This window comes from Ciconia boyciana, chromosome 3, assembly GCF_034638445.1.
Source record: "Ciconia boyciana chromosome 3, ASM3463844v1, whole genome shotgun sequence".
Taxonomy (NCBI): domain Eukaryota; kingdom Metazoa; phylum Chordata; class Aves; order Ciconiiformes; family Ciconiidae; genus Ciconia; species Ciconia boyciana.
Genome location: NC_132936.1, coordinates 52334770 through 52361867, shown reverse-complemented (window position 1 = coordinate 52361867; position 27098 = coordinate 52334770). Strand labels below are relative to the sequence as shown.

The window sequence follows — 27098 nt, the reverse complement described above, 5'->3', positions numbered from 1 at the left end:
CATATTAGAGCACTGAGAAATATGGGTGCAGCACTCCAGCTAGGTGATTTAAACCTATGTCTTCCACCTTGTAGGGGAGAAAAGGCTAGGCAATAGAGGAAAAATGCCTTTCAAGTAACCAGGACATTAAACTGGAAGGACACATATCTAATTTTCTAATCAGTAATTCTGGAGATTGTTTTATCTAATGACAATATATATTTTTTTAAAATGCATAATTATTTTCTGGGATTAAGATCTGGAAACTGAGTTCTGCCACTTGCAGCTAATATCCCAATTTCTGGATAAGATTTGGCTGCCTTATTTGCTTGCTCAGTTTCAAGTGCTTTCACACAAAATGTTCAGTGGCTTAATGCTTTTGATTACTGCAATAAGGGAGGCATGAATTCATTCCTCTTAATCTGACTTCCATCCTTTAATCAGTCTTTCCATTTCTCGAGTGAGTTCTCCAAACAGCAGGCTATTGTTCAGGAGGCAAGAACCATCCTTCCTTTGGTGCCTATACTTCAAAGAGTTAATCTGATAGTTAAGTAGTTCGATAGTTAATCTGAAGTACATGGAGGCCTTTTAGATTTCCATACATCCTTGGTAGGAAAAAAAAAAAAAAAGTAAATGGACTGGATTGCTCTTTATAGGCACCCATGATTTCTGTGCATTCTGTGGAAATGCAGACATTTACCTAGGTACGGTGATTTCCCAGTGCCGTCCTCAGAGACTGCTAAAGTGACTGTGTTGCTGTCTTCCCAGCCATGCCCATTTCCTCCCTGTTTCTATACTTGAAACCAACATTTTGATGACAGCACCAATATTTGATAATTAGAATTTTATACAGTTTTATTCCAATACTGTGTCCTAAATTCTCTGAATATCTACAGTTAACATATCTTAAATGCAGAAGGAATTACTGAAATTATTGAGTGCCTTGGTTCTTACATTATCTACCTCTGAGGCAAACAGGTATCTTTATTACTTGATAATTATATGTACTAGTTCAAAGTCTGACAATTCCGAGCTATCTTTTCAGAGCTCCCTGTAGAGACAGCTAAAGATAATCTCACTTCTCCATCCCTATTCAATCACTATATACCCTTTGCTAAATACTTGTAAGAGAGAAGGAGCCAACTTTATTAACTCCCTTACTAAGTCTGCCCTTCCTCTTGGCTGGCTGGGCTAATCTTTTTGCTGTATTGTAGAGAATAACCAGATTCACCTTCTTTTCTTTTTTCACGTCTGTAGTCCCTCGACTCCCTCAAAGGAGCCAGCAGAGATCTGTGTTTACTCAGTGTTTCCCTTATCACAGAAGATACTATGATTGTCACATGTAATGGTCCTGAGGGCCATGGATGTTTTCCCTGCAGACTGAAAACACCTTATTTTCCCTGATAAATATGTATGTGCAGGATTTTTGGTCATAGTGATTTAATAATGTTGATGCCATAAGCCTTGTAGGTGTACCTTTACTGTCTCTTTATTGAGAAGTCTGATGTAAGAGGAACGCACAACTGAAAACAGTCTTCTGACCCCGTGAAAATAAGTTCCCTTGCAAAGCTTCAACTATGAATAGTTTGTCTCTGCTTGAAACTGAGGTGGCATCTCCGGTTTAGTGACTGTAGTTTTCATTCCCATGGATTTTGTATTTCCAAGACCAAACCAGAAAGTACAAGAATGTGTGAATTTCAAAATGTTCTTATTTCATGTTTGTGCCTCCAGTTATTTAAGCTAGTAACTTTAAATAATTGTTGTTTGAAGCGTAGCACAAAACCAAGTTATTTTAAAAATCAAGTTTCCAAAACTGGGGTCAAGAAAAGGAGGTGAATGCAGTCATTCTTTGTCTGTTTGTCTGTGATTCCTATTTCATCCCAACATTTTCTAAACTGCTGTCTGATTTGAGCCAAATTTCATAGGGGAGAAGATACTTGAAAGATTGTTGAACTCCTGCACATATTATGAAAATGTATGTCTTTGCAAATGTTATGGGCAATGGAAAGGTGACAGTGTTAGTTTACATGTAAATAGATACCAGAAACCAGAGAGGAAAGGCATCTTACAGATACCCCAGTTATGGAAACAGCTTTAGTTAAAGCTCACAATCAACCATGACACAAAAGCCTTGAGAGGACTAGCTTTAATTAGTTCCAGTGTTCACAAAAAAATTAGTTTTCTCTGCAATATTTATTCCTTTCCTGGCAAGAATATTTCTCAAACTCAGACACAGACAGTGAAAGTAAATGCTGGCTAGAATTAATTTTAGTATTTAAATTTAGGGGAAAATACATATGTAAATATGAGGTCTTTAAATGCTGCTTATGAATTACAAGGAAATCTAATTTTGTCTGGAAAATAAGTTTTTCCTTATGATGCATTTCAAGGTGTTTAAATTATGGCTTGCAGAAATTACAAAATATTAGAAATAATTTATTAAAACATAAGTTTAAAAACTTTAATGCAGGTAATTTGTACTTGCTATATAAATTTGCTAAATGAATACTGATTCTTTTATAGGCAAAAGGGTGCAGCCTTATTTATCTTCTATCAGAGTGTTATAACAGAAGGGCAAATAGCGTCTCATTTCTTGTTAATAAATATTGGCATGAGTAGTTTCTTCGATTTTCTGTAAAAGATTATTTATTCTTTGGAAGTCATATAAATTAGGCTAATAGAAAAAACTTCTTATTGCAACTTCTAAATGTGGTCCTGCAAAGAATCTCATTTAACTTCAGAACAGCTACTTAAAGGACCAAGAGTTTGAGAGTCTGGACCTCAGACGTCAACCTTCAAAGGACATCCAAACTAGAAACTTAACCAGGAAAAAAAAACCCCCACAACCTAACTTGCAAAATTGAATTTATGCAGGTGCACATTTTAGGTAGGTGATAGCAACAAATAATGGTATAACTGAAAGAATTCATAGAAACACAGAATGATTTGGGTTCAAAGGGACCTCTAAAGATCACCTAGTCCAACCCCCCTGCCATGGTCAGGGACGTCTTCCACTAGATCAGGTTGCTCAAAGCCCTGTCCAAACTGACCTTGAACACTTCCAATGATGGGACATCCATCTTCTCTGGGCAACCTGCTCCAGTGTCTCACCACTCTCATAGTAAAGAATTTCTTCCTTATGTCCAAGCTAAATATACCCTCTTTCAGTTTAAAACCATTGTCCCTTGTCCTGTCGCTATACAGACCCTGATAAAAGTCTCTCTCCATCTGTCTTATAAAGCCCCCTTTACATATTGAAAGGCCACAATAAGGTCTCCGTGGAGCCTTCTCTTCTGCAGGCTGTATAACCCCAACTCTCCCAGCCTTTCCTCACAGGAGAGGTGTTCCATGCCTCTGATCATTTTTGTGGCCCTCCTCTGGACCTGCTCCAACAGGTCCATGTCTTTCCTGTGCTGAGGGCTCCACAGCTGGACGCAGTACTCCAGGTGAGGTCTCGCCAGAGCAGAGTAGAGGGGCAGAATCACCTCCCTCGACCTGCTGGCCATGCTGCTTCTCATGGAGCCCAGGATACATACGGTTGGCCTTCTGGGCTGCAAGCGCACATTGCCGACTAAACGCCATCCCGATATTTAGACTTGTTTAGGTGTGCTTATGTAACACAAATGCATCCAGAATGCTGTTTTCACTTTTGGATGCCACATTGCTAGAATAATGCTGATAAATTAGATGACATTTGAGTAAGAGTAATAAACATTACTGGAATTAGTGACACTTTAAATTTTTTTCCTCCTAAATAAAAACAAAAATGTATAACTTGGTAGAATTGCTAGGAAAGAAAGGGTACAATATCTATAAATACCTGAAGGTTACAAACAACAAGAAATAAGAACTAGTATGTGCAATCTGGAAGTATAGGAGAACAGAACTGAGAGGGAAAGAAGGAGAATTGACACCATTTCCTGTGTATGAGATGTAGTTGGTTGTAGAAGAGTTTACCCAAGAAATTACTCAAAACCCTCTACCTAAAATGATGAAACTTGAATGGGAAAAATACTGGAAAAATTATTGTCCCAAACAGCACTGCACTGGGTAGGAAACAGGCACATCTGAGTCCTCCGGTCTTTACTTAGCAAATCTTGTATTCACTTCAGTGGGGAATTTTGACATTATACTGAGTGAAGGATGAAATGATCAGTTTCTAGCCTTCAACAATATAAATCATCAGTGTTTCTGGACTGTTGAATATTTAATAACATTCCTGTTCAAAAGTAAACAACTTCTCTGTGAATGTTAATACCTTTTTCCCTGCAGCATGTCTGTTCAAACATGTTAAGTAGCATAAATGGCAGTAGACAGGGCAAAGTGTTGTTTATGCACATCCACATTTTTTGCAACAAATCCTCTTCTGAGGAATTTTATTGTTCACAAGGGGGAAAAATTTGTCTTCAAAGAAGCTCAGCTAGTAATAATAAGGTGATTATTACACATCTGTACATCCCATTTGATAGTTGGTATATCTTAATTCTTCCTTTAAAACTGTGAAAAAGAAAATAAAAACCAATAATCTGTCATCCGTGTGTTTGGTATCATAGCATAAAATGCATTTAGGCATTTGGTATCATAGCATAAAGTGCAGTGAAAATTTCATTTTTTAAATACATGGCTTATCTCTGGCTCTTGCAGTGCTACCATCACTTCTTCAAATCTCTAGTAATGTTTTGAGGCACCAAAAGCTTCTGATAGTCATTGTTGACACCTGTTATTTAGTTTAGTAAGTGAGTACTAGTTAGTATAGTTTGTTTCACTGGTGGATTAATATATGGGGACTACGTAAGTAGGTCTTGCACTGTATGAGGTTTCTTAGTCACAGCCTTCTGTACATTGGTCTCATTACTACTGTAGATTCCCAACATTATTTATTATTTCATTAGCATCCAATTTCCTTCTCGGATTCAGCAGTAAGGTCAACACAGGGAAAGGCCCAGACTGTCGTATTCCCCTTCCTTTCCTCACCCATGCACAGACACTCATTTCTTTCATTTTTGGCATGCCATAATTTAATATTTACCAGTTGTAGCTTGGTACCAAAGGAATAATTACTTCTTAATCACTCTGCCTTCAGGGGGTTCTCCACTTGTGTCTGGGGAAAAAGGGCAGGCTTTGGTCACCGGGGGTGAGCGCTTCTGTGTTTCCTTTGTAAGGACAGCTCTGTTGTTAAGGCAGGGCACTGTGTGTTGAATTCTAATTCCCTTGTGCGAGGGCCAGCCTGTTTCGAAGCAGCCCAGCGTGGGAGGTGTTGGCTGCGATTAATAGTGCCACAGCCCAGGGGCTCCCTCCGTGTGGGGAGTTCTGGAAGTTGGCGATGCACCACTGATGGGGAACGTAGCAGTTCAGTCTTGTAGCCAGGGTGGAACACCTTATCTTCCCAGTACCCACCGGGTTACTTTTCTTAGCAGCTGGGAAGTTCAGGTACTTTTTCTTTAAAAATGTATTATTTACTGCCATGAAATACTGTCCGTTCAAAAGCAGGTTGTTGTATCTGTGCAATAGAAGTATATTGGCATTCATTTTCCATGCATTTGGTAAATTTTATAAAATTGAGTTATAAAATTGACATGTGCATTTAATAGGTCTTATCCTGAACTGGTAAAGGACTATGTAACAAAGGTAACTATTAATATATAGAATACACATTTTCAAGAAAAACTGTAGAAAATTTTCAAAGGTAGTATGTTATGATAGATACACTAAAACCACAGAAGCTGTACCCTTAGTTCTGGTACTAAGGTTTTGATTTTAAATTAACACTGGATTAGTTATCTGTCTCTGTCAAGATTATAATAAAGAGCTTTTGTTGCAATCCATCATAGGGCTTTTGTGTATACACCATACGTAGAAACTGTTAACAGGAAGACTAGATTAATGCTGAGAGAAAAAATGTCATCAGATAAAACATAGGTCTCAAAAAGCAATTTCAAATCACATAGTATGTTATGCATTAATACATTTTTAGCCTTTGGGGAACAGAGGAAAACTTGTAATCAAAAATTAATTTGAGCATTCTTGGCTGTACCTAAATTAGAACCCAGGATACTTCCAAAAGTGTTTTTAATCAAATGACCTGACAGGAGCTCACTAGGAGAAAACTAACAAGTACAGAGTAATCTGAATAATATTTAGTAATGTTGATAAGAAATTTTGCAGCTCTTTTCTCAAATCTTACATGTAATTAAAAGATTTCTATTTAGAGGTAGCAGTAGGTGTGTGTGCATGTATATAATGCAAATACATTGTGCATATGTTTTATATCTTTTAAATTAACTTCTTCAGAAAGCTTAATAGAAATATAAGTGCAAGGAGTCACTATTTTTTTTTCTTGATTAATATGCTAACAATGAAGTGCAGTGTGGTTCCACATGACTTAAATATTTCTCCATCAATATATGGACACATATGATTAATTTCGTTAATCTTTTTTTTGTAGTTAAGGTATCATTAGAGCTTGTGCTTGTTTGGGGACAATGATTCTCATCTTTTCTGTGAACTATTCACAAGACTGGTTTTGTAAGTCTTCACTGTAGTTTAATGCTGTAGTTTGAGTATTGGGAGGAAAAGAATTGGTGATTAGTATTTTGTGCCTTCAAGATTTGGATTTGGATTTGAAGAATGCAATTATATTCTGTTCAGTTTCTGATTGTTTACTGTTTTGTAAACTTAAAATATCACAGGTCATGAACGGATTGGATCATCATATATGTAACAAAACTGTTAGTTTAAAGATACTGAAAAGTAGAATTGTAAGGGGAAAAAAAACAAATACCAATTAATTCTAATCTAACATCTGGAAATCTTTAGTGTTGGGTTTGGTTTTTTTTTTTAATAAGGGATTTTTTTGAATCAGAAATTTTATTCTTCATGTGTTCTGTGGTTTTTATTTTATATATATTTTGGAAGTAAGTTGTTATATCAAAAACAGTTCACTATCTTTTTTAATTTCCATTTTTGCTTAAAATACTTAATGTGAAGGAAGTTTGTATGTCTAAATGTTTCTTGCTGTAGACATGCTAAACAGTGTCACATCTAATTTCATTCATTAAATTTTGTCTGTGAGCCAGAAATGGAACTGGCTTAGTGCCTTATTGCCCCCAGCAGTCCTACGCTTCAGGGTAGGTAGTGTTGAACCTGTTTTGTTTGGGTGTTTTGGGTTTTTTTTTTTTAATGCAAGAGCAATTTGATTTAAATGGTTTCTTTATTAAGACAAACAGAAATGTTTTTACAGTTATGAGCAAGACACATCAAATAACTGCACTTATGGTGGCTGGATTTTTTTTTTTTTTTTTTTTGCTTTTGCTGCAGATTTGTTAAATTTGATATAAACAACTTACATTTAAAAGACACTTACCATAGTAAGACAGAAGTTGTTGGTAGTGGGAAAAAATGAAGGAAGCAACATGGTTAAAAGAATCGATGCTTAACAAATTGACAAATCAGTAGGTACTTGTTTATATTCCAGAAAATCAGAGGTGAAAATAATGGCAAAAACTTCAGTTACATGAAATTAAGCTGAGCTTAGCCTTGTAGAAAGAAACTATCTAAAAAAGCTACAGTTTGTAAGCTGCTGCGCTCTGAATTGTTTGTGTTTGAATTCCACTTCATTAATAGGAATTCTGCTTAACGAAAGGGACAAGATTTGCAAAATCCGCATGCTGTTTATTTAACCCTATTGTATTTTGCACCTGTATTGGGAAAAAGAAACCAATATTGAGCTGCGTAGTCTCTCCTTGTATTTAGGATACCTTAGGTTTTTGCTCTGTACACATGATCGGAGTGAAATCTTTCATTAGGGCTTGAGGGGAGGAGAGGACTGTATAAATGATGGTGACAGCCTCTGTCATCTGCGTACTGGGACAAGAGCGGCCAGTGACAGCGCAAACAAACAGAGGTGGGATGAATTTCAGACAAGTGTGTAAGGACCCTGAGGAAGCCCAGACCTATACAATGGGTTGTAGCTGGAGTCAAGCTCTAAGGATCTTCCCCAACGAAACTGGAAGTGGTATGGAAGCCCTGAGGGCTGGACTCGCTCAGTAGACAGTGTTGGCTGCATGCTGTGATGTTGCATGTTGTTAGATGTAGCTCCTTGACTCGACCCAGATTGCAGTGTCTCACTGAAGACATGCTGTTGCCTCCTCTAAAACTTGAGGTAGACCCTGTAGTTATGAATTGGTATGTCAGCTTTCTCCCCTGAAATACTGCTGCTGCTTCTATTAATGAAGTTGTACTTGCTGCATTAGCAGTGTTACTGTGCTGTTACTAGGGGGTCATATTTTGCAGTGTTACCTATGCTGGGAATTCTGCTGTTGCTGCCACCACTGGAGTTATCTCAGTGACAGTAACTATTTAAGATTTTTTGGAAAAAAATAATTTGTCATAGATAAAGCTCTTAAAAGTCAGCATACAAATAATTAATCACTATATTTCTTCTCACTCATAACTTTCCAAAATTGCCTTAATTTTTATTATACTGTTTCATGATAGTCACAACCAATATAGAGTTGAAAATATGAACTTGTTTTTTCCAGTGTAAAAAATTACTGCCACTCTTCATTTGTTTATCTGAATAAAGGTGAAACTTAAGACATTTTGGCAAGGAAGTATATGTAGCTGTGGTTTGTATCTATAATCAAAGCCATAATTTTCAAATGTTTTTTCCATGTGCTTTGAAGGTGAGTGTGCCTCTGTGTGTGTGCAGGTGTGCATGCATGCATGGGGGAGAGATTGTAGTCTTATACACATCTGGGAGAAAACTGGCTGGATGGTAGTAGCTGAAAAGTAATTTTTTAACAGTGTCTGTAATTATGCCTTAGAGATTTAGCAGAACTCAAGTCCTACCCATTTTTGCGACTGCGTTGTCTGTTTCTGCTTATCTGACATGACAGATGTACTGAGATGGTTACAGATTGTTCTACAGGAAGAAAATAATAATTGTCACAGACAATTAAAACAATACAGAAGTCGGTCAATATTAAATACAGAATAAAAATTACAAATGCATTCTTAAATACATTTTATAATTTTATGAGTTAGAAATCTGTTCATTATTATCTTGCAAATCAAATACTTTCCTATACCACTTTATTGAGACAGATACTTCAGTGGCCTATTGACATATTAATCCATCCCTGCATAATCTTATCTTCAGTTCAGCAACAGAATATTAAGAGAATGTTTGAGAGACTGTTATTGGTATTACTTCAGGAACAGTATATTTTACATTTGTGACTACAAATAAAATAAGAAATATTTTATTAATGACTCTGTGGTTTAATAAAAGAAATTATCAACTTCTTTTATATACCGTGTATAGTCATTGCTCCTTATGTTGACCAAATGTGTAACAACTTTTTTGAATAGGCAATCTAGTATAGGAAGTATGAAGATGTAAACAATTCATTTTACACTCATTCTTAAACAGCAGTGATGCCAACATCACTTTCTAGTAATATATTTTGAATTTATTTTCTTTGACACTGCTTTTTATTTACAATAAGGTCATCTTTTCCTAGTCATCTGCAGTTAGAAAAATTTTTGAGAGCAAGTTGCAGAAGACTGAGATTTGAGGGAAGTGTTCCAAGGAGATCTTTCATTCTGTGACATGGTTCATAACAGAAAGGATTGCAAAACTGTAATTTTAACAGATTTCTGTTGAATTGTCAATTTAAGATGTCAGTTGTCATCTTGTCAGTTCCAAGATGTATCTTCTAAGGGATGTTAATTGCCTTTAGAGTTTTAAAATCGTTATGTTGACTCAGCAGTAGGTGGTAGTGGCCTACTTTCTTGAAGGACACCATACTGCTGGTGTCTGTTTTTTTTCAAGCTTTTACCTGGACCTTGATCTTGCAGTGGGAGTTGCAGAGAAATAAGCTGCATGAAGTCTTTGCACACTTGCCTTTTCATAGTAGAGGTGTGTCGCAGATGAGTGGAATGCACCTCACTCAGAGAAGCAGCAATATGTTTTGTTGCGGTAAAATAATAATTTGACAGAGTTCAATAAATTCGATGGAATTTAATTTGACAGTGGTTTACTAAGGTTCAATAAGTTTGATGGCAAGGTTCACTCTATTAATTACTGCATGGAAGAAACATACAAAGGAAAATTGAGTTACGCTCGAGTTAGAATGATTCACAGAGAGACCGGGGATACAAAAGGGTATGGAGGACCCTCCCATTGAGTCACGAGGTTCAGACTGGACCCCCTGCTTTCTAAACTCCTGATGGATCTTAGGTGCAGCTAGGTCCAATCTTAGTCTCAGACTTGGACAACAGTTTATGTCTAAGGGATTATATACCACAATTCATCAATTCAGTATGCAATCAAAGTTACCATACTACGAGGTTATGCGCAATATTGGTCGCTTACCAAAGATCTGTTGTTGGTAAAAGGTCTCTCTGCCTCAAGGAGCAACATTGAGAGGCGTCCCAGCTCCAGGGGAGATCACCATGCAGCCACGTTGCCTAGCAGGGAGAGCTCAAAGAAGGCTCACTCAGGCTTCTGAGTGAGCCTGAGTATTTACACACATATTTACGAGATAAAGTGGTTGGCTCGTAGTCAAATCACGTGCGATGGAAAGGTAGGCATGAAGCTCCTTGTACCCACAACTTTGTTCCTTGATAAATGAGTCTTGGAAAAGCCACCTGTTACTTATGCGTTAATCGCATGATCAGTGTTCCAAACTTACACATATTGATGTTTACTGTGTCACTCTGTTCCTTTGTGGGTTTTTGGAGAACGGGTCGAAACTAGAGGAGTTCTTGGCACAGCTACAGCTCAGGCCTTTGCCTTCTTTGGAGCCTGTACCAAACTACCGCTAGTTTGGTTAAGGGGTTGAGCGCATCCATCACACGGTGTGTACTATAAAATCTTCATCTGTGGATTTTCTGCAACTAGTATGACATGATGTCTCATAGTATAATTAAAAGAAAATTTGACAGGAGAATGAGCTTGTTTTGTTAACTGATACAATTCTGATTTCACCAGATTCATTTAATACATTTGAGGATTTTTGTTAGCTACTTTCACTCTGTCCCAAAGTCTGTATAGTGTAGGTGCAGTTAGTACATGATTATATAAGCAAATGTAAAAACTATTGTATTTTCTATTTCTGTTTCTAAGGGTGGGTGGGGGAAGTGTTAAATTGATTGTTGTGTTTCAAACTGTGGTCTGTTCTGCCAGCAGCTAGAACGTGATCAATTAAATGAGGCATATGAAAGGCATATTGTTGCATATTGTTAAGGGAAAATTACAAGAAGTATAGTGATATTAAGGCATAAAGGTATGCTATAGAAGTGTTTGGAATTAAATTTAACCCCGTGAAAGCAAGGGCATTCAGTGCTGCATTATTGGTATATTATATAAAAATTACAGATTAATGTATTTTATTAATGCTAAGAAAATAATGTCAAGTTTAGTAAGGACAAAATGTAACCTAATCAGAAGTAAACTTTCATTAAAAAAGACATGTGATTGTGAAATTTCATTAGTCTTCTGAAAGGAAAACTGAAGTATAGTTTAATTATCAGTTAAACTGTTGGGCAGGTTAGTTCATTAGTTTTCCCCACCTTAATGTTGTGCTTTCATTCCTACTTATCTTACTGCACTTGCTAGAAAACCTGAGTCATTACTGACAACTGACATTTCAAATTTTTCATAAGCTTCCAGTAATGCAACATTTATCCACACATCTTGCACTTCTGAGATACTTCTACAGGAGCATGTTGAAGGGAAAATGATAGCTGTTTCCTACACTGATGCTGCCCAGGGCCTTCTCTTGGCACCAACAGCAGGGTGAAACTGTCCTGGTCAGAGCCGTGGGAGCAGCCCTGCTCCGGCGGGGCTGCGGTGTGGGCACGGGGGCAAGTGCCCCGAGAGCAGGTTTCTCAGCTGCTGCCAGCAGCGTTTGAGAAGTATGAGACAGAGATAGAAGAGTGTCACCCGTAAGGCCCCTAATAGCAGAAGAGGGCTGTGCAGCACACTAAACAACTTGCCTTTCGGAAAGAAGTGCAGTCAAATCTCATTAAGGGTGTTCTTCTAAAAAGATTGTAATTAACTTGCATTAGCGCCATTGTTCTGCAGTTCCTTAAGTAATAGGGATTAATTGAAAAAGCAACTGGAGCATTTTACCTAATTCCTAAAAAATCGTGTATCAAAGCATGAGATATTGATAAAAACATTAGATACTCAGTACATACACACATTCTTATTCTGTACTCATACTCACAGCATATGTGTGGGGGATGAGGTTGTGCCAGCCATTGTGCAACTGAAGTAGCAGAGGGGTTTGTAAAGAAGATTAGAGTTGGCTTCTCAAGTGGATTCAGAGTGCTTCAAAGGATGCATAGGAAGTGAGGGAGAAGAGTTTTCAATAGTGGCTCTGTGAAAGAGATCGGTGTCTCTTTGTAAAGAGGAGTTTCAGTTTAAGATCACTATAGAGTAAAGCACTTCCAGTTAACTCGAGTGTAAACTAGTGCCGCTTCTTAAGAATTGCCTCAAAGATTTGTATGGGACAGTAGGGAAGAGGAGATACTTGTGTTTGAGGATTGCCTTCCCTTCCCCTGCGTTTTAAGCTGGGGAGCAAGTGGGGCTGAGGGGAAGGAGAGCTCCGAGACCTGTGCGACAGGAGAACTGTGAGCCTCGGAGGAGGTGTCATGTAACCCTGCAGCCCAGGGATCCTCTGATGCACTGACAAGCTGCTGCTTTCTTCTGCCTGGTTGGGGTTATGAACAGTTTCCAGGGCTTACCTGGGGGCAACACGGTAACAGGATTTTATGATCTAGGAATGAATTTTTCCTTTGCTGCCCGAGTCGCTTGGGTAATGTTTGGCTTGGGAGCGGGGGGATGGGGGTGTGTGTGTATTTTTTTGCTTTTAACCTAAATGATATATTAGATTGTAACAGTACCTTTTCTGTTTTTTCCTCTTTCACAGCTCTAAAGCTGCATATAAATATAGTGATTTCAGAATTTTTCAGCTTTCTTGGTAAGAACTGCATTAGGAGAGACATCTTTTATAGGAGTGAAGAAATTATTTGGGTACAGTAAAGTTCAGTTTGCTGTTGCACACCCGTTTCATGAGCGAGGGCTCCCTGTGCTGGGATCACTAAATACCGACTGGGGAGGAATCATCAAGATCTTCTAGTGGTTGCAACAAACTGCAAAGAATATGTGGTCCATGGTGGACAAATTACCGGCAGGTATTTTTGTTGTATACAGCATCCTGTGGCAATGAGTTCCACAATTTATTAAACATTGTGTGAAATGCCTTTTCCTTTGTTTTAAGCGTGTTTGAGTGATATTTTCCTTCATTGCCTCCTTGTTCTTGTTTCTGTGAGAAACGGGAAAATATTCTCTCTTCAGGCTTTGTATAGTTTTCAAACATTATGCGTAATTTAGAAGGTGTCAGTTATATCTTGTCGTTTGTTTCCTTTCCAAGTTTATTCCTGTATTACAACTATACCTTTTACCATACTTACTGTTCCCTCTGCTACCTTTTCTTGTTATACTATATCTTTGGGTAGGACAGCCACAACTGTGTTATTCAACACAGTTGAATAACTGTGAATAACTGTGTTATTCAGATATTAGAAAATGGTATTTGTGGGATTGGGGGGAGAAAAAAAGGTCCAAGAGTAGATTTTCTGCAAATTCTAGAGAGGTCAATGCAAGAAAATTTCTATTGTCTTAAATGGACTTTTATTCAGGTTCAGAGTTGTGCATTTTGAGGTCCAGGGAGTTCGGGCTTAGTCTCTGCTTGTGCAGCATCTTTTTATGCCTGTTGGAGAAAATGTTTGGGCCAATACTGCGTCTTTTCAGCTATTTTGTTAAGTGTTCTGTCCTAGAGACAAATCAGACCGGTAAAGGGCAGTAGGCACTCAACACTGTTACTTAAAATCTAGCTAGCAGTTGTCTGGAATTACTTTTAAGATTTATTATTATTATTATTGTTATTGCTGTTACACAGTTTATGAAAGAATCTGTCACTTGAGCATCTGAAGCTTTATGATCTATACATGCTATAAATTGTATATATCATCACTTACTAACATCTTGATTCTATAAGATAAAACAAAACAAAAAGTGCACTAGCCATCAACTGTTTTTATGCTTGTTATTTACAGATTTTTTTTAACCTTTATAACCCAGATCTATATCAGATAGTTAGAAATAAGGACTATTTCAGTTTCTTTTACATGTAGATTTTTACTTTTTCTGTGAAAACGTTTCATTACATACTTGTTTGGACCTCTTTTTAAAAGACTTACCTACTGTGCTGTTTATACAACAGTATCATTAAAGCAGTAATCAAGAAAGGGCTTAACTCTGGAATTAATATTTAATTGCTTCTGGAGAACATTGCTCATGTATCATTTGTTGTGTTTCTTTTACAGTGACAGAATGGTTCCTTTATTTTCTGTTGGGGAACTGTGATAACAAACCTGTAGTTAAGGGTTTCTTCAGGGTCTTCTCACTGCGGGGAGAGGGGTTGCACACTCCTAAGACAGCAGAAGCTCTGCTGGTGGGGCCCGTTTGATCTCCCTTGCTTCATGCTATACCTGTGTCTTGTATCAGCAGATATAAAGTCTCACTTTAACTATAAACACTTTCTCATTGCTTCTGAGACAATGTTCAGATTTGCACTTCTTATTTCATTTAGCTTGTACGTAGTAGCTAGCTTTTTAGTACTTAGGTATTTAGGGACTAGAAAGATTCAGGGTATTCCTAGAAAATAAAAATAAAAATATGTACTTATAATTTACCCCTGCCCCATGCACACTTCCATAATTTTTACTGTTAATATTGAGAAACTAAATTACGTAATTTTAAGAACTGTATAATCTTTCCTATAGGCCAGTGACTAGAAAAATTATTTTCATTGGTTTTTATCCCTCAAAAGCATAAAATACTTTTAATTGTTCTCTCAAGAAAATAAGGGCAGTAGACATGGTGTTAAATGCAATGAATGGAGTCTAATCAGATCCTGGAAACACAGAGGTATTTCTCAGGTACACTTAAGGATCCTGCCTGGGTCCCTCTGCTACGAGCCCTGGCTTCAGTGAAAGAATATACTCCCAGCAAAAGTGGCAAGGAGAAATCTAAGCACTGTGCGAGAGAATACTTAATTAGAGTAATCTTTGACTCTTTTAATTCGCTATGCCATTCTAGGTCAGCAAAATTTCAGCTCTACCACCATGGCCTTATGCTATCCAAAATATCTCCCAGTTTCAACCATGTAAAGATAACAGTGGCTAAATATATACTGTAGGGAAGATGCATTCTGTGGCACAACACAAAGCCCTAGCTGCATCCTGGGAACATCTGGGGATAAAGCTACTAAGCAGAGGATAGGTGAATCTGTGGCACGCTGTCTGGTTGAGGGACTAGGACTGCAGGTTGCGTTGTGGAAAACTCTGCCTTGCTCTCTGGAGAAAGTGCAATCTCTCCTGCAATGGGAAGGGAGACTAAGTTATACCAATACCAAGTGTATCAAATGGGAGTTTTGCATTGGTCGTTTAGAGTTTTACATGACAGATGATGGAAAAATTACAGAATTTTAGGGAATCCATTTTTCATGAAGAAAAGTTTTAGGAGAGAGGTCTTAATAAGCAGCACTAATAAGATGAGAGGCATAACTTGTCCCCTGGGAAACTCCTTCCAATCAGTGCCATGGGTGCAGAAAATTACAAGCCTGGGATTCACAGCCTGAGATGATTCTTACGCTGTCTGCAGAACTAGTAAAGACTCTTGATTAATTTAACGTATGTGGATTTGGAAAGGTCTGGAGGGGTAGGATTTCTGAGTCGTGGAGGACTTTGCACTACAAGTTTACTGAGGAGACTTTTGTATTTGGAAGATGCGTTCTTAGCTGAATTTATTGCCATTAGCAGTGTAGGTGGAAGGGAAACATCTTCTCTTTTCTTACCTTGATTTGGTATGATTTAGAAGTGATGTTTAGACTAGAAGGGTGACTCCTGCTAGTAACATGACATTACATAATGAATGGATCATATCTACCTTTCAGGTGGAATAGGCAGCTAGTTTGACTTTGACCTCATAATAAAGGGAATTTGTTGTTGGACTTTGCCTGGCCTGAATAAGGAAGTAGTCCATCAAGAAGGAAATAATTCTTTAATGTTTTTGTACTGCAAAGATTTTCCTGTCTTTTTTTTTGGGGGGGGGGGGGGAGCATGAATTGTAAAAAATGATTTCTCACTTCACTGGCATCTGAGTCAGGTAAAGGTTTAAAGAGAGAGAATGAAATAGTCTTTCATTGGGCAAAAAAGAAAAGATTTATGTACTCACAGAGCAATTAATTCCATCAGTAATATGGAGGTATTTTTATTTTAGGATTAGTCAATTTAACTTTAGACATAATCTGAATTTAAAATATAATTAAACTTATAATGGTATTTTTTCTACTTTCTTTACAGGTTTGCTGGTCCTCTGATACATTTCAGAATGCCGCTGGTAAAAAGAAACATAGACCCCAGGCACCTGTGCCATACAGCTCTGCCCCGAGGTATCAAGAATGAATTGGAATGTGTCACCAATATCTCCTTGGCAAATATAATCAGACAACTGAGTAGCCTAAGTAAGTACTTTGTCCTAATAGCTGTATTTAGAATTAATATATTTTACAGTCATAGTTTTTGTGGTTGAAGTAGGAACACCTTTTCAAATTCTCTGAGCCTTGAATGTACTCCTTTTGTGGCTAGTGACTAGCATGGACTTCTGTGAAAGAAAGCTAGGAATTTTTCCAGCAGCATGTCTTAAAACTGTTCAGCCATATATTTCTGTTGCCAGTGGAATGTGACAGAAAAAGATATCTGGTAGCTAATGAAGCTGGTAATTGCTAACCTTAGAGCAATTCTTGAGTAGGGAATATGACATACGAGGAATGTATCACTGGTTGCTTAATTCTCTCAGCTTAAACCCTTGGTCATGTTGTGGTCATTCAGGAAAAAAAAAAAAAGTTGCCTTTTAAAACAATAAACCCAGAAATTTAATTATTACATAGTATTTCAAACAGCTAAAGATTTTTCTTCCTCCTTCTCCTTTCTGTCAACAATTTTTCCCTCGGTGCATTTGAGAGGAGTGAATACTTCTCAAGCTCTAGAACTCTGAAGGAGTTTTTCTGAAAAGGCTGGTTTCTGGGTTGTTTTTTCTTTAAGTTACAGCAACTTTAAAAATTTGTCAGATGAACCAGCATGATAGCATTTTGAATTTCCAATACTACAGGTGCTTTTTAACCACTAGGACATTAGTAAGACTACCAACATGTTAAATATTAAAATGTGTGTGTGTATCCATCTACAATGTGAAAAGTCTTTCAGCTCCGTCAGTATCTTAGAGTCATGGGTGATATAGCCTAATTTGTTAATTAGATTGATTTAGTTATTGGTTTGATGGTATACTGTATGGTGACTCTGTTTTGGCAGCCTTTCAAAGCTGTTAGGGTGCTATTAGGTTCAAGACTCTAATTGAGGACACTGAATTATGCAATCGAGACAGGAATGCTTACAGCACATAAATATGAACATTATTAGTATAGCTGCTGCAACAGCAAGGAAAATAACTTAACTATTTAAATTCTTTTCAGTGAACCAAGAGCATATCAGATATGGATGCAGTATATGATCACCATCTGTGGTCTTGCTTCATTCTGCCAAAAGCCCTTCTCAGACTAGCCGCTCGTGTACTAGCCTCCCCTTCCAAGTCACTCTTACTAATATTGTATTCATTTATTATACTTTGCTTGTTTTAAAAATTCTTATTTGATTATATATTTCATCTAGGGGAATTTCCTTTTGTAGGTGGCGTACCAAATTTACATTTGATATTTTAATTGGGAAGTTTCATTTGACCTCAAAAAAAAATAAAATCACTTGGTTTTTCAGTTTTAAAGAACACTAACTTCTAACTCAACATCATGGTCTCAGTGCTTACCTATTGAGATTTGGCTGCCTTTGCTATGTTTTCTTGGTATACAGAGCTTATGCCTCACATTGTGTATACAACTGCTCAGGAAGAGGTCAGAATGAAGCAATACCAGAATGGAAAGAACTCAATTAAAGGAGCAAAAAAGTATTGAAGAATATCCATTGAATGCTCCCACATTTGTTATATGGTTTGCCTAATGTATAGCACAGTTAGAGAGACACTTTCAAGAGAATGTAACCGTAATTATGTAAACTCCTTTTCTGTAAAAGGAATGTGGTTCTATGTGGAGCATGCATACATAGGGATGAGCCCTAAATTAGCTCTTTTCACTTGAGAGTGGTTTCTGTCATGAACTTGTGACTCACTAGTGGTCAAAAAGGCAGGTAATGTTGGAAATGACAAGGAAGGTAAAAGAGGAGGGAAAATGCACAAGTTTACTCTGCAACAGCAAGCCCAGAATAGGTCATTCAGAATTTTTTATAAGTAAGTGAAACACTGGTGAGCAGGACCTGTTACTTCAGTCTTCTGTTCTTCCCTCCAAATGGCATCATGGCGTTTGCAGGTTTTCTACAGGCAGTGTTTATACCAACTGGAGTAAGTTTTTAGTTTATACTGTGTATGTTTTCAACAAAAAAATGTTTTCCCTACAATTAAATATAACATGTTTTGCAAAATAATCCGTATTTCCTAGCAACCTTAAGGAATTGCTCTATAAAAATGGAGATCATGTTACAAAGGTATGAGTACCTGTGAAAGTATTTTGTTCCAGAATTCTTTTAGCTTTTCTGCCTGTTTGTGCTAGTAGCCATACAAATTCAAAAAGATTTGGGAGTTCTGCCATAGGAATTTTGTCTCTCACGTGCTTAAACCCAAATAACCAGTCTTCACTTGGTGTGTCACTGTTACCAGTGTACAGCGAGGCCTGCTGACATGCAGATAAATTTTAGTAGTTGCCTGTGAGTCACAGCCAGCAGGCATGGTTTCGCAGCAGTCCCCTGGCAACCAGCTTCTCTGCAGTTCTTCCCTTTTTGTTTTCTGTGGATAATGTGTATGCTTGAGAATCAGCTTCTAAGTTGTAGACAAAACAACTGAGAGTTTTCACTCTGAGAGTGGAAACTAAGTGTTCTGGTAGGTTTTCATTTCCTTTAAACTAAAGCTGCTTTTGCTTTTGACAGTAAAGTTATGCAAATTTAAATGAATGGTCTTTGACTTGATTAACACTTAGTCATTTCTGCCTCTAAGATTTTTCAGTTACTGGCCCTCAAATAGAGGATTAATCTCCTGCCATTATGACACTCAAGACCAAATATTCTTAACTTTTCTTCTCGTATGATATGGACGAAGAGTGCTGTGATGGAATTAGAGCCTCCAGTACTTCAAATGATACCAAAAAACATTATTTAGAAAAACTAAGTGTAGAGTTTTGTCATGTATGTTGTTAGAGCTCCATTCTTGGAGATATTAATAACTCGACTGGATTAGTCAAGCAACTGGATCTAATTGGATCTGCTTTGAGCAGGGTGTTGGACTAGATGTCTTCTGGAGGTCTTTTCAACCTGAACAGGACTGTGTTTCTATGATCTTGGATAAGGAGGATAAGTGTAAGTAGGACATGCCTGCAGAAACAATACCTATTAAATGACAGGAATTATGTTTTCCTGTGTTTTAATATAAAATGAAAAGAGATTTACATCAGTATGTCAGGAATAGCTGCTATGTGTCTCCATACAAATTCTCAATCCTTTCATAGTTTATTTGATGTGCTGCTTTTAGTTGTTCAGTTTGAGAAATTTTTTGACCTTTAAAAGAAGTAGAGATGAAAGGATGAAATACTTATTTCTGCTTTGAGTGATAGTCCTTGCCTTTCTCCCTGGAGCATGAAAACACATCAGTCTGTCTTGATACAACATACAAAATTGCCAGTAAGTAATTTTTTTTTCCCCCTGTCTATTCCCAGTTTTCTCTCACTTCATAAAAGGATCTGTCTTCTGACAGCTTTTCTTAGCACTGTGGCAACAGAAACTCTCTGGACAACAGCTGTTTTAGTTTCCTGGCCATTCTTCCCTGTATTTCTTCCTTTCTGCCTGTATCTGCTTTGGAGAAGGGCTTACCTATTTTTTTCAGCAATATTGCATATACGTTAGTACTCCAGTACTGCCTGAGTTGGTATCTGTTGGTGTATGTCAGGCTGTAGCATTCCAGCATATGTGAAACACAACTGAGCACTGTGCAGCTGTGCCATTGTTAGAAGATGGATAAATAGTTCTCTTGTGTGCATGTAACCTCATTTTGTTCACAGCTCTTGACCAATCTTGGTTTTCCTTTTATTCAGCTGTTCCCTGTACACAGAATCTCAGTACCACATAAGAAACCTAACTGATGGGGTTTGTTCTTGGCCCCAGTCGCTGATACCTCCGTCTGGGGAGGAGAACATTTCTCCTTTTGAGTATGTTCCTTTAATGAACATTTATATTGCAGGCATTCACACCAGAACTTTTATTCAATCATAGCAAGATGTAATTTCTCTTTTTTTCTTCTATCTCTGTATAAAGAAAGAGAATGCTGAACTCTGTTTGCTAAGCTGGAGTGCCTTTTATGTTAGTGAAAACAATTTTCAATTAACATTGAACCTTTAGTAGCCTTTCTCCTCTTTCTATCTTTTCTTTGTGCTATTTCCTATTTTTACCATGTTCTCCTATTTAGTTATTTCTTTTCCTCACCCCTTATTTGTTAGTTTTCAGGAGTGAAACCCTGACTTTTGAGCATATTATTTCTCCCCCTTTTTTTTCCCTCTCAGACGCTTTTAACTTTTCTTCCTTATTTTTTGCTTACCATGCCATCCCCTAGAGGGTTTTAAACACTGCTCATCTTGTGAGAGACATTTTCTCACCTCAGGAGAACCTTCAGTTTGCCATGGCTTAAGGTGTTAACATTCAATAAGTGGGAAATGTTTCTCCAGAAATACTTACCAGCAAGGTGTCTGGACTGCAACTGATCTTTAGAACCAGGCCTCTTCAGCTCCAAGACCATCCTCTCTCTCTTCATCCTGACTGGACAACATCTTCAGCACATGGTGAGGCCACCACACGTTGCATGATCGGAGGTAGGTCTCTGCAGATCTGCAGCTAGAGCTTCAGTCAGTATCCCAGAACCAGCAGAATCCCTGCGGCAGGTCCTGCCCTGGGAATCCTCCTTCTCGCTGTGCTCACAAGCATATTCAGTATTCTCTGTGGATTTTCTTTATTAGTCAGCCCTCTTTCTTCATTATTACTATGATTGCCGGGGAACACTAGAGAAAGTGTTCTTATGCACAGGGGGTAAGCGAACTGATGGATTTGAAAACTAAAGGCTTACTCAGCTTTTCAGAGACCCCCATCCTCTCAAAGACTTCTGTCTAATTTCTTGATGTTGTCTTCCCAGCAGTGGCAGTATTGGCAATGTGATGCTGTTACGTGTCCACCTCCAACGATAATGAGGGGATGAGCAAATGGTCAGTAATTTCTCATTGAATACAACTATGTGTTAGCAGAAAAAAGTCCTACCTGTCATTAATTCCTTGTCTACATAGAGCAGTGAATTCAGGTGATATTAAAAAAGGAAAGGAAGAGCAAGACTTCCCTGTGAAAGGATCTTTAGGACTGGTGCCTTCAACATCAGGTTCAGCTCTCAGCAGTCTCTTTCACAGATTTCTGAATACCTAATGGATAATCTCAGCCAGTTTACTTGATGGTGTCCTCAGTGGGAGATAAGAAATGATATCTCAGACCTCCATGGCTGGAGATTTTTGAAGGCTGACTTTTTCTTCTTGGATGTGAACAAGGAGCACCAGACCTGCTCCAGAGGTGGCCTTAACAGACTTTATGTGATACTTCTGATGCTCTGGTCAGGTTGTCTGATAAATGCCTGGTTCGATTTTGCTGGCTAAAGGAACAAAGTTGTCTCTTCAGTACTCTGATATTCCTGTTACAATCCTTAAATCCAGTCCTTGTGGATTTACAGAAGGACTTACACCTTCATAATGATAGGTTCCTAATTAGCATCACTGAACTGTATTTAGTACATTATTTTTTACAGCTCGCTCAGCCATAGCCACTAAAGTTCTCAAGGATCTACCGAGGTTCTTATCTCCAAGCCTGGGAGACAGTTCAGTCTCCTAGCTTTGAGTCCATCTCCTAGCTACTGAGCTGTAAGATTGAAATGATCCTGATGAGAAACAAGCCTAGGGTTTCAAGTGAAACTCAGATATACCTTGATTTTTGCTAAAACATTCGATTAAATAAAATTAATGTAGTGAAAATCTGAAGCTGAATCAACAGGCAATGGATATGTTAAATATGTGTCAGAATTAACGGAGGAGGAAAAATGTATTAATAGACTTAGAATAACTTTCTTGTTTTGCTTTATAAAGAGACCCTGGTTATATATTGCTAGGGGTTTATGTGGTAACTAATTATCCTGAAAGAATATTTCCTAATATATACACTATATTGTGTAGGAAGGAACTATTCAGTAGTGAATAATGTAATTTTGCACAGTGTAAGTATATTGGGAAGGGATTGTGCAATAGGACATGAGACAGGTTTTACAGCTGCTTTTGTTCTTGATTTTATTTTTTAGAAAATGTACTGGGCAAAAATATTGTTTAATGTGTGAATGGGATTAAAATAATAGAAATCAAGGAATAATAGCGTATAGGTGGGTAATGAACTGAATTCTTAGCTTATTCTTTCTGATATTTTATCAATTTCTACATCTTTTTAAAAAATCAAATTGCCAAACCTATTTTTTAAAACTGTAATAATATTTTTAGGTTTTTATATTTCAATATATCAACATATTTGCTATTTTAATATTAAAATAATATAATAATATTAAATTTAATGATATAACACCTTGTTATACATTGCATTTAATAATGTCATTACATATTTAATATATTAAATATTTTTATAATTTAATTCCCATGATAAGTATGTTGGATTAGATTTTTTTTTGTGTATATGTTAAACATCCCCCTCCCCCCGAGCTCCAGAAGTTTGGCAGATTAGTTAAGGCTAAATTAATTAAGATTAATACTTCTGGCAACATTGAAAAATTGTCTCACTTTGATTGTCCCGCTTGATGCATCTTGCATTGGCCTGAGATTTACCAGTCATCCTCTTGAATTTCCAAAAATGATGCTGTTTTATGGCATTGAGCACTTTAGGTGGTCAATTTATTTATCCAGATAGCTACTTAAAATTTAGACCATGGTTCCTAGAGGCTGCTGATGCCATAACCGATCTGCAGGATGCTGCTTCAGATTTAGATGCAGTTGAAGGGTTTGGAACTCTTTTTCTTTAAAAATGCAAAAGGATAGTAAAGAAGTGGCTTCTTCCACAGGTCCTGCTTCAGGACTCATGTCCCACTCCTTGTCTGAGAGCCTGTAACTAAATCTGATGGTAACTGATCTAGTCTTGTAAAATGATTAATTTAAATGCCCTTTCCTTAAGGTTTGCTAACGGATACAGCATAGAGAATGCCATAGTTCAGGTGAATTTAAGGACTGGAGTTTTGAGGGGACTGCTGATTTATGCCCTGATCCTGCAGTGTGTTAGTGTTGTTCTAGGGATTTGTACAGCACAATATATAAGACTTACAAGACATCTGTTTGCCACGCTTTCTTTAAGTAGCCTGAAATAAGGTTCAGAACCTTATGTTGTGATTGTAGTTGACTTCAGTTCATCTGATATATACCCAGTCCCCCAGAACAAGACAAAAATAACATTTCTTTTATCTTAGTATACCTTGATATTAGTGTATTGGATAGATAGAAATTATTCATTTGTGCACAGAAGCCAATGCTGGACAAATGTTTAAGAAATTATGGGAGAAAATTAGGAGATAAATTAAGAGAAACAAATCGTGAAAGAGGAGAACTGTAAAACTGATCAGCCACTTTTTCAGATTTTATAAGCTATTGTACACTTAATGCCATGGTAATGAACAGGAGTGGATGATACATGTTTGGTGGTCTTAATTTAAAAAAAATTAGGATGGTAGTGAGCAATATTATTTTTATTCTATTTTTAGCTAGTAGCTACTAGCTAGTATTCTGTTGTCAGCTCATAGGTCTGTTTTAAATGTCAGGAAAATAATTGGTCAAAAAAGGCTATCAAAACACACTTGCATTCTCGGGAGGAGGAAGGACTACATGTAGCTTCCAAGACATTTTATTTGGCTGACACAAAAAAGGACATTGACTGACACCAGAGGGAGCTGCATTCCTGTATCCCTTTCTTACTGAAGGGTTAGTTATGAATAGAGCCCTTTGAGACAAGAAAAAAGTTGTGGAAAAAATAAGGTGAATAATAGATTCCTTAATTAAAAATAAATAATAATGTATCGTTTTATTTAAATGAAAAGAACTTGTGCTCTGTTAATAAAAATAAATGCCAGTATGATGGACTGAGAAGAACAGCTAGTAATATTGGAGGGAATATGACTTACCTTTTGAAAATGACAAATTTTGGTATATTTCTGGTCAATTAAGCAAGTTTTGCAAATACAGTAAAATAATCTTTTCACAGTTGTTAAAATAATTTATTTGCAGAAGTCTATATTGTCATTTAATTTAATAGGCATACAAGATCACTGGTCTTTCTAATCTGGTATTATGTATCCAGTTATGATCAAGATCCTAAGGCATTATTATTTTAATTGTCATAGTCATCTGTCATTCTCTTTATTTTACTGCATGAGACAAGAGTAGAGTTTTTCATCAAGCAGTCCCATAATGATTTAAATTTTCTGAAGTGTTAACAATACTTCGGAATATTCATTCTATATAATGGAATTAATTTTGATTCCTTAGTCTTCTAACGTATTACCTATAAATTAAGTGGAATGAAGTCAGGTTTGTTTATTCATGTGTTTTGTTCCTCAAAAGATTTTTTTTTATCTATTTGAGTCTTTGTGACACTTTGTTCAGTGTTCAGATACCTGTAATCATATCTTTTGTAATCCATTCAAAACTGAAGATATATTCATATGGAATACACACAGAGATGGCAACATAAACAAATACTGGATTATAAATGTTGTATACATATATACATTCACACATAGTATTCTTTTGAACGGAAGTTGTACATTTCACTAAAAGCAAACAGTTTGCTTTGCTTGAAAAGGCATTTAGTTAAGTATATTTCAAGCTAATAAAGAGACTGACAACAGGCATGTAGGTAGAGACATTATGGTTGGCATACCACTTCAAACGCAACAAGTTGTTTTTAATGTGTTTCCCATTTGAGGATTAGTGTTCATAAGCATAGGCAAATTATTCCTTGCAATATGTTTGTGGCTGTATGCAACATAATGAAAAGATTTTTGAGAGAGATTATTTGTAATTGGAGCTCATTAATGAGGTAGATGAATTGTAAGCCTGATGAAATTATATAGATAAAACAAACTGTAGCCTTAAAATACATCTATAAAAGGGAAGTTATTGGATTTTAGAGCCCTGCAATTTACTTTTTATTCTGTACATGAGATTTTAGACTTTATTTTAATTTTAATTTGCATGTCTCTGAATATTACATGAGTTGACTGATTAAAATTAATAATATATCTGAATATATTATCTGAAATACATTAAATCTGTAGTAAATGTATATTAAAAGTTTAGTAATCTTGCTCTTAGTGGATCACATTTTTAAGTAATTTCTTTTGCTTCAGATACAGGTTAAAGAACATAAACTTTTCAGAGTTTCAAGACATATATTAGAAAGTCTTATGTTAGGTGAGTTGCCAGCTAAGTAGACTTAGTACTAACTTTCCGTCTCTATTTTATTGTGGACTGGTACTTAAAGACACAGGTTCTAAGAATGGCTGCACCTTTGATCTGCTTCTCACTGTGGCTAATAGCAGATGCTCCAAGAATGAGAGCAAGGCAAGCATGTACGATACGCCTACTAATCTCCCAGCCTCCAACTCTTTCCAGCATGGAAGCCTTTTCAACCAGCTGGGGTTTCTGTGTATTTACTAATGCTCAGTGTGTTTCTTTTCCATGATTTAGTATCGTTGGCAAACTTTAATCTCATTTTTTTCAGGTAATTTACAGATATCTTGAATAGAATAGGTCCCAGTACAGAAACCAATGAAAACTCACCTTTCTCAGCTGTGAAGACCGGTGGTTTACTCCGATCCTCTGTTTTGTACCTTTTGAGGAATTATTTATCCGTGCCATGTAATTTCTTTTTTATGCCCTGTTTGTTAAGTTTTCCTAAAAAGCTTTGATTAAGGGCTTTTCAAAACTCTCTTGGAAATATAAGTAGATCATAGCTCTCCAGCCATGTGCTTATAAACCCTTCAGAGATTTCACTTTACGAAAGCTATGTTGTCTCTTCTCTAACAAGTTATCCAGGTGTCTGCTAATTCAGTTCTTCATAATGATTTATACTAATTTGTCTGGATGTCAGGCTTACAGGCCTGTAGCTCTCAAGAAGTTCCATGAAAAAATTTTTGAATCTTAGTGTTGTGCTTGCCACTTTTCAATGTGTATGAAGGAGATGTACAAATTGTTACTGATGAGGGACGGTGTGCTAGTGAGGTCCTTCTATCTACCATCTCAGTGGAGGTAGGGGATGGAGATCCATGCGGCAGCAAAGACACAAGGGTTATTGATGTGTTAGAAACCACAGAAGTGCCTGAGAATGGTCATGTAGGAATAAGGGCTTCTCCCCCAAAAAAGGTGATGGGATCAATAGCCCAACTGAAGAGCATCTACACCAACGCACGCAGCATGGGCAACAAACAGGAGGAGCTGGAAGCCATTGTACAGCAGGAAAACTATGATCTAGTTGCCATCGCAGAAACATGGTGGGATGACTTGCACAACTGGAGTGCTGCAATGGATGGCTATAAACTCTTCAGAAGGGGTAGGCAAGGAAGGAGAGGCAGTGGGGTAGCCCCATATGTTAGGGAGTGTTTTGATTGTCTAGAGCTTAATGATGGTGATGATAGGGTTGAGTGTTTATGGGTGAGAATCAGGGGGAAGGGCAACAAGGCAGATATCATGGTGGGTGTCTGTCATAGACCACCCAACCAGGTTGAAGAGGCAGATGAAATATTCTATAACCAGCTGGGAGAAGTCTCACAATCGCTAGCCCTTGTTCTTGTGGGGGACTTC

The 27098-nt window shown here is 37.2% G+C and overlaps 1 protein-coding gene across 7 annotated transcripts in view; it reads left to right on the top strand.

Moving 5' to 3' along the window:
* WASF1 (WASP family member 1) overlaps positions 1 to 27098 on the top strand; it is a 106347-nt gene that overhangs the window by 57384 nt on the left and 21865 nt on the right. For 4 of the 7 annotated variants that reach the window (XM_072855655.1, XM_072855652.1, XM_072855651.1 and 1 more), the window contains one exon: positions 16420 to 16580. In XM_072855655.1, the coding sequence (XP_072711756.1) occupies positions 16448 to 16580 (133 nt within the window). In that variant the 5' untranslated portion in view covers positions 16420 to 16447. Of the gene's footprint in view, positions 1 to 12943; positions 12972 to 16419; positions 16581 to 21285; positions 21420 to 25645; positions 25710 to 27098 lie in introns of those variants that run through there. The other 3 variants (XM_072855654.1, XM_072855657.1, XM_072855656.1) reach the window with 3 other exon arrangements.